The sequence below is a fragment of the Prorops nasuta genome, unplaced genomic scaffold (genome assembly GCF_024137725.1).
Source record: "Prorops nasuta isolate Cenicafe-Biocafe unplaced genomic scaffold, Cenicafe_Pnas_1.2 PNAS00001, whole genome shotgun sequence".
Classification (NCBI taxonomy): Eukaryota; Metazoa; Arthropoda; class Insecta; order Hymenoptera; family Bethylidae; genus Prorops; species Prorops nasuta.
The window spans coordinates 15,110,481-15,122,412 of NW_027116798.1; the positions used below are offsets into that span (position 1 = coordinate 15,110,481).

Below are 11,932 nucleotides of genomic sequence, written 5' to 3' on the forward strand. Positions count from 1 at the left end.
GGCCCACCATAATTCATTGCAAGCTATACCGGCTTTTGCGAATTTTGGGAGAGAACCAGAAGCAGCAAGGTCGATGAAGCGTGAATTAGAAGGCGATACCGATATCATTCCGCAGCCTACCGAACAGTGGCTAGCGAGAATGAAACGCTTAGAAACCTTAAGGTTGGTTTTCAAGCATGCTCTCGACGAAGCTCACGAACGACAGGCTAAGCCTTACAACTTACGCCGTCGTGAAAAGCAATACGAGGTTGGCGAATTAGTTCTAATTCGAAACCGACAGCTATCGAATGCAGCAAAGCATATATCGGCCGCGTTGAATAAACCATTCACCGGACCGTTCATGATTGCTAAAAAGTTATCGCAGACAGTGGTTGAACTGTCAGATCTGGCAGGCAAAATGGTTGGAAAAATGTCAACAGTTGACATCAAGCCTTACAAGCCAGAAATACCGCCAAAAGTAGACCCTTAACAAGGATAGCGCGAACTAGGTTCGAAAGTATCGGTTTCGGGTCGAAACCTCCGTTACGGAGGGGGGTATGTAACGAGGTTCTCTCGTTACGTATCAAGATACCGGATTTAATAAAGAAATTAAAGAAAAGCTAACGATTAGTAGTGGTTATTTCAAACCCTACATTACCGACTCGGTGCATAGGTTTCCGAGTGGACAGAAAGTACCGTCTAGGAACATCCCTGTGGACCGTCAGAAGACCGGATGAAAAGACCGGCGCTCCACTTAAAAGTCCAAGCCGACCAAGCGAGCAAGGCAGGGCTGTGCCAAGTAACTTGGTGGCTTGAGACGAGGAGAAGTGGGCACAGGGACTCCTGCGAAAGGCGAATTCTCTAGTCCCCTGAGGAGGGGGAAATAAGAGAGTGAGTCGGTCATGGGACGTCGCGCAAGGCGGACGTACACCACACCGGCTCAACCGATGAGTGTGTCCGTGTGCGTGAGGTGAGCTTGCTCCCTACGCAACGAACACACTGTATGCTATCGATGCATAAGGGACCTGTGCAGGTATGGTAGGTTTCTGCTGCATGCCGGGTGCCGCCGCTAAGTCCATGGCAACGCGCATGGCACCGCGGACTTGGGCATTGCGGGGATGCACCACCCTGACAGTCCCTTATGAGAAAAGATCACGATAACGTTCTCGTCTCCTCACCTCCCCTCATATGTATGAGTGGGTGGGTGGGAGAGTGTGTCTATTGTCGCGAGGCTCGGGCTACCTGTAAGGAACCCTCCCCTCTCTCCACGACCTAGCACACTGAGCAAACCAGGCTTCCGTACCGTCCTCTATGCACTACCAATCAGCCCATTGGGAAATGCATACGATTGGAATGGCGGGGTAAGACCCCTATGTTAACGATGGGTTGTTGGTCACCCACACGACCAACTGGCGGCCTGGAAGTACCGAATGCAAGGACGGCCGAAGGTAATAGGAAGATAGCTATCACGATCAGCCCATCGTGGTAGAAGAATCCATTACAATATAAAGAATATAGAAGAAAAGCTTTCAAGAATTAAAACGTACAGGAATAACAAATGAATGTTTACCAATTTTTTTATTTTTAATTAAATTAATATTTAACACAGAATTTAATAAAGTTGCTAGTAGTTCCCTTTTTTCTTCTCCATCTACAAAGATGTCATTGTTATTATTATAGTACATATCTTCTTCGTCATCTTCATTCACCTCAATTGATTCAAAGGGATCATCATCATTTTCAATACAAATATTGTGCAATATGCAACAAGCTAATATTACAGAAGGAATCATATCCGTATTAAACATATAAATGTAGTTTAATTTTCTGAATCTTCCTTTTAGAAGCCCAAAGGTTCGCTCTATTATCATCCTTGTAGAACAAAATTTTCTGTTATAGTTTATTTGTATTTCATTTAAATGGCCGTTATCCTTATAAGGTGTTAATAAGATCTTGTATAAGGGATATGCTGAATCTCCCAGTAAGTGTGTATTATTAGGAAAATATCTGTCACATTCATTGTCTATTACTAATTTGATTTTGCTATTCTGCCATACCCGAGCATCATGAACACTACCACAGTAACCAGTAAAGACATCGATAAACTTCCTGTTTGAATCACAAATCCCTTGTAAATGTATCGAATGAAAGCCTTTACGGTTTATATAACTGTTGGGATGGTTTTTGGGAGCACTTATGGGAATATGGCATCCATCGATAACACCAATCACTCCAGGAAAATGACTAATTTCAGCAAATTTTTGTATATTATATTTAATTTGGTAATCATTTGGCCATTTAATGTAATCTGCTGCATGATTTTGGAGTACGTATGTTACATTAAAAACGCAATTCCATATAGTACTTTTACTTAAATCGAATCGATCTGATACAGATCTGAAACAAAAAAATATATATATATCTTATGTAGTAGAACTATTGTTTAAAATTCAACCCTACTTTTATCAAACATAATCTAGTCTTTCATATTAGTTGAGTATTGATTTATGTGGGCCTTCTTAAGGACACACACACACAATGACTTTACTCTAAACCTTCAATGCTATTCGCTATGTGCACACCTACACGTTGGCAGTCAGGTAAGAATGTGTAGCAATATACATAAACAAAAAAAGTCCGGCAAAAGTGACAAAATTTACCGATAGTCAGCGCTGATATTAAGCATATGCATCACTACACATTCTTACCTGACTACCAATGTGTAGATGTGCACATAGCGAATAGCAATACCCTCTTAAACTTTCACCACCATGAGCATATATATATAATAAATAAATACAAATCTATTACTTCAATATAAACTTAAGTTACACAATAGCCACAGAAACATTAACTTACCTGAATACCTCCTGATTTCCAAATATCCATAATGCAATAGCTAATTGCTTAAAAGGATGTACTTTGGGACCATTAGCTCTACGAAGTAGACATGGTCCTATTCGTTGTACCAATGCTTCAAATGTAAACTTCGATAGTCTGAAGTGTGATTTAAAATCTGCAAATAAATAATACTCTAAATTATATTATATAATGTTACTTACAGATATCACAAAAAGAAGCGGTACAGTAAACAGTACATAATATTATGAACTATTTAGTTAAGACTAATTTTTATATATAAAAATATAATATGCTATATATGTTACATTAAGACATTTTCAAATACCTGATAGTGAATAATGGAGCACAACATTTGGCAAATAATTTGCCATTCTAGCATGATATTCTCTTTTTCCTGATAACATTATTATATTTTCATCTTCTAGTTCACTATTAGCATCTTCAAAAAGTGAATTCCAGAAACATAATATATCCATTTTAACTACAGCCACTTATAATTTATTTCTTATAATTAATAATAACAAGATATTATCTTGTATTGACACAAATATGTGCTCTGTTAATTGTACTCCAAAATGTTCAATTTGTAATCAGGATTGACTTTTGTCGAAAAGCGACAATCTGGATCGATCTAGTAATTTTTGAGTTGATAGTTGCATGACTGCAGAAAAGTAAATCTGGATTGAAATGCCAATCTTTAATCGTAAGCCTCCTAAGATTTTAGAACAAATGAATTTCACAAACAAATAGGAGTATCAAAATATGTATCATATATTGAGGATGGATATACAAATGTGAAGTTGGATAATTATTTGAAGCTAAAAACAAGAAGCATTCAGCAGTACATTTAATTGTATTGGAGAACAACATCCTCTCAAATGTAAAGAGAAGATATCCTATGGAAGAGGTGCCAAACATTATAAGCACAATAATTCTAGTGTCCATTTTTCAAATTTAACAGAACAATGGTTTACCAATCATCTTAATATTTATAAAATCAGTTAGTTAATAGAATAGCCATATCCAAGTGTATTTAAAAATAGCAAAAAAATATTGGTATATGTTGAAAACTTGAAAAAGGGATTAACAAGGAAAATAGATGTCATACAAGATATGGAAAAATGTGGTGGATCAATAAGACATTTGCAGAAACCCTTTGCAATTTGTCTTACATTGATCGAATAATAAAGTCATTGCTACAAACAGTTATGCTCTACAAATATAAAATTATGGTAATTTTATTAGTAAATTAAAGAATATATGATTAATATGAGAATATGTAATTACGTACTATGTGTATATAGAATTTGGATTAAGGTGTAACGTAGGGGTCAGCCACCTCGCCGAACCAAAGTAGATCGCACCCGTCCGTGTGCAATACCGGTAGTATTGCACATTGCTGACACCCGGACTTCTTTTCCGGAAATGCGTCAAACCTTGGGCGTCGGCCGTGGATGTGGAGACTTTTTGGTTGTCATGTGTCAAAAGATCATGGCGCTACTGACGACACATGACCTATTAAGCCTCCTACATATATACGAGTTCCGCGACCCTTGAGTTGAGTCTTATTCTGTGCAAGCTTAGCCGCTGCCGCATCATCCGCGTTCCAAGGTCGCAACTCTAGTGTTCGTTCCACGGGAGCAGAGTACTCCACCGTATTATAACAAATCTCTTGCCCAGTCGCCGTGTACTGGTAGTTAAGTCTAGTATAATTCAATCCGAAACAAGTCGTGTAGAAATTGTCGCGAGTGTACATCTTTCAGTCGTGCCTAACACGTACCGTTCTGGAAGACAAGCACAACTACTACGAACTGATCATAATTAATTAAGTGCGAGTAATCCATAATCATCGGAGAGTCTAGTCTCTCCAATAGTTGTGACAAATAGTAAATAATCCTGCGAATGCTGATCCAGCATAATTAGCGTTTACTGTAAGTACATTTGCAATACCTGAAAATACATAGTTTTGTGTCAAACCTGCTGTTCCAACGTATGTTTATACATACTATCATTCACCCCGAATCTTGCCAATTCATTACATTCTTACCGCTCGGAGTGTAATACTATATTTCATTGTACCGATAGTCGAAAAGCTCAATCGGCGTTTCTACTGACCCAGACTGTAGTGTCGAGTCAGCGTGAAACTCGACCGATAGGCGGCCACGACTACCCAGTACGTAACAAAGGAAAGAAATATAAATAATAGGTTAATTGAACTAGTTTTAATTTATAAAAGTAGCAATCAAAACATTATCGTACATCATTACTAATTTACAATAAAACTTGATTGTATATACACCAATCGCTTACACATTCACTGTTATAACATTATGTCTAAATTATTGAAAGGACTGGGCTACACAGAAATGCTTTATAATTTAATGCTTTTTCATTTATTGATCTATAAGTACTTTTTTCCTTCATTGAAACTCATCAGAAACAGGATTTCACCTGTAACAAAAATAAAATAATCAAAAAGTATATTTCCTTAAAAATTTACAATAATTTTCATGTTTTGTTATTAATTAGTACTCATCTGATATGTATTTTCTTCTCTGTTATTTACTAAAATCCTTTCTTCTTTTCTAAAATCGTTTTCCGAAAATATTATTCTTGTTTACAATTAAAAATTAAGGTTAACCACGCCATTTGATAGCTAAGGACAAACTCCATTTTGCTACAGTTAAAATTCCCTAGATAAGGAGTCCTTAATCTAAGGAGCTTCTTAAGGACCGACTATGAATACGGCCGTAAGCTGGAACATGAAAATCTGGGATTCCACAAGTTTTACAACTTTGATACAAGATTCGTTTATAGCATCGAAAAACAAAAAGATGCATGGATTGTAGCACTATGGTGGGTAGCTTCCATCAAAATTTGGAAATTTTTTCAAATTTTATCAATTTTTGTCCACGGTCAAAATGAGGTAACAGTAGACGGTGCAGATGGATTTATTCTCTAAACCGTAACAGATAACAGTATTATCCATAGGACCTTTTTTACTTAGCTCGATGAGATCGATAAAAGACTCCATTGGACCTAGTCCCCATCTTGACTCCTTTTGCTGATAATTATCTGGAAACATGAAATTGGAAGTTTCGTCAATTACTACAAATCTGATGTTATAGTCATTTGGGGCTTTGGAAAGCTTCATGTTTCAAGCATTAATATCATTTTCTGTTTACGGTGAAAGAAAACTTCTATATAATGGAATCTAAGAGCATGATTATTATAATTTGGATGTAGGACCTCCATATCCTACTGAATAGGTTACGCAAATAATGTGAACCGTGTTACTTATGGATAATATGAAATCTGTTCTATTTGGCAGCAACTATAATACTTATGGTTTACCTCTTAGAGCTTAGATTTCTGTGTAAACAGCTATTTGGTAGCTGTGCTCTGTGGATTGCTTATATAAATGTCTCTTCCATTTTGTAAATTTGTTTAGTTATAAAGTTTAAATTAAATGTAATCCGAGTTACAATGGCTCAATTAGTAAATGCATTTGACATGAGATTCTGATAAATTTAATAATGATTGTATAATAGCCAATTTCTGATTGTGTATATTCTATATTTTATTAAATAAACAGTGGTTTGGTTTCACCCTCCCCCCCGCTCATAAATTACACCTCACTCATTTTAATACTGTAAAGTTACAATTACAAACAATCTACAGAGTGTAAACTATCAATTGGCTGCTTACCAGAACTCTAAGGTCTAAAGGCAAGCCGCAATTGTATTTGCTGCAAAACAAAAATGATTTCCTAATAAACGAAAGCAACAGGGCTCTCATAATTGCAGTAATGTGCTAAACATCATGTACAAGATCAACATTCCAATTATGACACTCATACCTTTAAATACTGTTATCAGTTTTTATCCTTTCGAAGAAAATGCACAGGATAAAACTATCTATAATGATTACTAAACACCTCCATTTTATGTCAGGTAAAATATTCCTTTTGCTGTAGTGGAGATCTAAGAACAGAGAAAAAGTCTTTCCTAGCTCTTATGCAATCATAACAAATTCAAAGCCTGTAAAAACATTTATATTTATATATATATATATATATATATATATATATATAAACTATCATGTAATGAATCCGAAGACATAAAATTCAATTAATACACAAGTACAAGTCATATATAATGTACTTACATTAGGTATCTTACTGATTTTTCCTTTCAACATATTGGCAGAATAAAGAATGAAGTTAATGCAATAGTAACTTATGCAAATAAAACATGAGAGTAAATACTTTTATATGGCAACATTGAAAGCTGAGCCTTTGTATCCTAAACGATATGATCTGTCAACAAATATTCTCATTGCCAGCTAGCTGTCAAATTTCTTATCAGATGATATAGCTTCTGAAACTGACTGTTATCACAGATAAATCCAATAACACACTATAACTGTACAAAATAATATTTCTCACAAAGCATCACAATTTGATACTTTTATACAATACAATAAATTTTAACTAACCTAAATATGATGCGAGCATAATCACCATGTACTACTAGTAAAAATTATATCTCTACATATATCCCCTAAATAAGCATGCATGGAATATTGCAAAATTGCTATGATGCTGCATACTCAGTTTTAGCAAATTCAAACACTTCTCCACATTTTGTTTAATTTCTGTTGCTACATTGTTAAGCTGGTGCATTATATTGAAATAAAACAAACATACGTTTTATCATTCTAAAAATATTGCGCCGGTTCGACGGTGCAACAATAAGAAGACACAAGCAATTTATTGAAAATTACATTTGATATCATCATTGCTGTATTCGGTCAGGCAGAACTATAGCCTATGACCCCTTACATATGGCTTGAAATCACTTTTAGGGTAATTATATACATAGGGGGTTTATTCTTTTTCACTGCACTATCGAACTGGTGCAATTAGTTGAAATAAAACAGATAATTGTTTTTTTGCTTCAACTATTGCACCAGTGCAGTAATTCAACGAAAAAGAGACAGATTTGAAATCAAATTACATGAAACCAGAAACGTAAACAGTGTGTAAGATTCATATCGGATTATATAAAGTTATAAATAACAGCAAGAAAATGTATGTGCTTAAAATTAGTTTCCTACAAATTTTGTGAAAATTAAGTGTAATGATTAATACTTATAATTATCTCGTAATTTGTATATTTTTGCGTTGCTTTCATTCCCATAATTTAATAAAATTGTATATTTTTTTCCAAAATAAATTATTTGGTTTCCTGAAAATAATAATTGTGTGCACTCTTTGTTTACACATTGTTAATTCCAACATCAATTTGATGTTGTATTAAGGAATCAGTTAAGAAGTAAGGATTATCTTCAGTATTAATTCTTTCATTAATTAAATGACTGATATATTAATGGTTTACCTGTAGTTATTATATCATTAATATCATAATTATTAATATTTTTAATAAATCAAAGAGCACCGCAATGCAGTTTTTCTATTCTAATGTACCATCAGGTATTATAAGAACAATAATATATCAGAGAAAATAAATGTATATATAAATAAAATTTAAAATATAAATGTCAGTATTTTACTTATTTAGTGGAATGAAGAAAAAACTTACGTCTCTTTATATTTATCTTCTTATTGTCATATACTTACTTAATGATTTTGAATAATATTAAAGTAGTAATAAGAATAAGTCAAGAAAATCGAAAAAGCAGTTCTTATAGTGCACATAGTTTCAGTGTGATTCATATTGTCCAGATTAAATTATTTAAGCCTTTCATAAGATGGATAAAACAAATAAGAGAACTGTTACAAAATCAGTGCGCAATTTAACAAGGTCCAGCTAATACATTATAAATATATATTAACATCCTTACTTGTATAATCCATTTTATTTGTATCATAATCTCACATACTTAGCATTCAATAAAAGGAATCAGTTGAGTGGACTAATCTAGTAGAGTAGTGTAAAGACAAAATATGAAGAAGCAATGTAAGTAAATACTCATAATTATTTATTTAACATCCTTCACAGATCAGTTACAAATTTGTAAGTTCAATGAGTATTAGATGTGACTTCTAAGCTTATATTGTTTAAAAAGAACATTTAAACCATACCGCAGAAATTAAAGTGTGTAAAACCTTAATGCTAAAATGTACTTTACATATTATATATAATTATTATTAAAAACTGGTAGATATAGCTGTTTAAACATAAAATTTAAACTTAGAATTGCAGGAAAAATACACTAGAGATTTGAATCTAACTTATTTCTAGCTGGTGTCCGTACCAATTGTTATTGAAGAATCTATACGTATTGTATTTTTAGATAAATTGTAACTTGGATAGTCTATATTATAATTATCACTTTTTAACTTTGTATACATTTATATATATGTATATAACAAAGAAATTAGTTTAATAGCTTAAACAGTATTCAATTAACTCGACAGACTTTAATGGTAGAGCTTTCTAATCTGCATGAATCTTAATTAAATAAAGATATGCATTCGGTTATTGAAAGCATATAGAAACAAAAATATATTTAAGAGTATTATATTAAACGCATTATTAAATATTATTAATAATATTAAATTTATAAAAAAATATCTTAAATATATTTCCAAATCTGGACTATATATGAGCTTTTTCTAATATTTCTTATACCTAATATCTTGCTCTTGAAAATTATAATTATTAATTTTTCAAGTCGAAATTAAGAAAATCAATACTATGCTTAAATTTTCAGTTTGTTCTGTGTTTCGTAATTGACAAAATTCAAAGGAAAAACTTTACTATTTAATCAAATTATGTCTGTATTACTAAAAAAATCCTTAAATATAATGTAAACTAAATATCCAAACTCACACATTCAGTACCTCCTTTTTAAATACTATATGATATACATTAATCAAGTAACACGGTAGTGTTACGAGGCAAGTAATTAAAAGACAGCGTGACACTACCTACTTTTACGCCAAGATTGAACCAAACTATACCTATGGATATTTCCGATTGATATATCTGGTAATTGGTTTATTTAATCAAATCTAATAAATTTTTCGTATTACAATGTCGATATAAGCTTTCCAACAAGACCACAAACATTCAAATCGGTTCGCACATTGTAGAGATATTAATATTTGTATTTTTGAAGTGCCTTTTTCCATCAATTTCTTCAGACCGAAAAATTTCTTCCGACCGAGGTATAGTGTCTGCATCGGACCTCTCACTCTTACACGTTTAAGCGTTATCTTCTGTCCTTTACTTTTGCTCTTTCGAATGTGTTGGTGCTATAGGTGTGAAACTGATTCCAATATGGCCGCAACGCAGGCGCGACGTATATGTAGTATCCATCGAAGTGTTCGTTTTGTTAGTATGATTCGCACGTGAATTTTCACGTGAATTCATAGTTAAAATTTGGATGCATCAATTATATGGCAGTGATCCAGAAATCAATTAGATAAGTATTGTTTGTTAGAACAAATATTTAAATATTTGAGCAATGGTACTTTGTGGTTTCTTTGTTTTATAGGTTACAGGAAATAGAGTGACAAATAGAAAACCATGCGTTTATAAACGCTCATCACATTCCAATTAATAAAGTAAGTAGTGGTAGCTAGGGTGTTCCTGTGACACGGTGGTGAGGGGAGTGCGGGTGTGCGGGGGGAAGTGTCTTAAGAGAGCTGGGGTATATTGGGTGATGAGGGGGAGTGCGGGTGTGCGGGGGGGAAGTGTCTTCTTAAGAGCTAGGGTTCATTGGGATGATGAGGAGGGTGCGGGTGTGCGGAGGAAATGCTTTGGCTGTGGGGAGTGAGAGAGAGAGAGAGGGATCCCTCTCACCCTCTCTTTCTCTCTTAGTCTCTCACCCCTCTCCCATCAGTCTAGGGCCCGGATGGTTAATTATCCTGCGGGTCCACTAGTTCCCTAAGGCTTACCCCCTCTCCCATGACCCTAGGACCCGGATGGTTAGTTATCCTACGGGTCCACTAGTTCCCTAAGGGTTACCCCTCTCCCATCACCCTAGGGTCCGGATGGTTAGTTATCGTGGCAGTTACCCAGAGAACTTTTTTTGTATTTTAGTTGGTGGAGGAAAAAGTTTCATTTTTCTCCACTAGGTGGCGATCACGAAAATTACTGGGTACAGCTACACCGATAGGGGTCCTGAGCATCTTACGGACTGCCATTTTTTTTTTCTTAGACCTGCCCTCGAAGGGTCTTTTCTCCCTCCACATACTTATCCTAGACCCTCATACTATTTTCCTACTATAGACCCGCCATTTAACTTGATTTTACATTTTTCCTTACACATTGAGCACTAGGTAGATTTTTTTTCTTTTATGAGTTAGTAATAATTATAAAGTTCTTTTTTCATTTTTTTCTGTTTTTCTTTTGCGGATTAAATTAAGGGAAATAGAAGTAGGGGAAAAGAAAGAGACTATTAAATAACATTTATCATATAATTAAAAACGAACATGAAACTTATATAAAAAACTAATACAATTGAAACTTATATAAAAACGAATTTACAATAATATTTAGCCCATTCAGCTAATAACAGCTTCTGAAACATAAAAAAAATTTATTAATATCAAGTGAATTGCGAACTTAATTTTTAATATTTACCTTTTATTTGTTTCCGCACCCACTTTGCGAAAATATCCACTTCTTGGGCCACACAGTGGACTGGCTTGTTCTTTCTCGTATACAATAATTTATGCAAACTACATGTTTGCCTATACGTTCTATATTCATTTATTAATATATCGAATTTGGGACAGTTGTATGCTTCTAAGTTCATACTGATAATCCCCAGTGAATTCAGAACATCTCGTTCAATGTGGCCTCCTTTGTATGCCACTATCGGCCGTTCACAGTCGTTGTTGATTTCATTGATAAAATCAAATACGTCATGTTGGCTGTATTTTTCACAACCAACATTTCCGTATTCAATTCCGTGTATGTTTTTAAACACAAAACTCACTGTCTTTTTATCACTCAAATTTAATTTTTCATAGGGCACACTGACCATAAACGCCCCGTAATGCGTATAATTATTAGCCAAATTTTTTATAGCTATTTCTTTGTAGATAATTTTTTTG

General features: G+C 34.1%; 1 protein-coding gene across 1 annotated transcript; it reads right to left on the reverse strand.

Moving 5' to 3' along the window:
* Nucleotides 1–1,508: 1,508 nt before the first annotated feature.
* LOC136773003 (putative nuclease HARBI1) lies at nt 1,509–3,317 on the reverse strand. Its single transcript, XM_066726316.1, has 3 exons — nt 3,167–3,317; nt 2,839–2,995; nt 1,509–2,376 (listed from the first exon to the last, which is right to left on the reverse strand). The coding sequence occupies exons 1-3, from the start codon at nt 3,315–3,317 to the stop codon at nt 1,509–1,511; spliced, it is 1,176 nt and encodes a 391-aa protein (XP_066582413.1).
* Between the last annotated feature and the right edge of the window lie 8,615 nt (nt 3,318–11,932).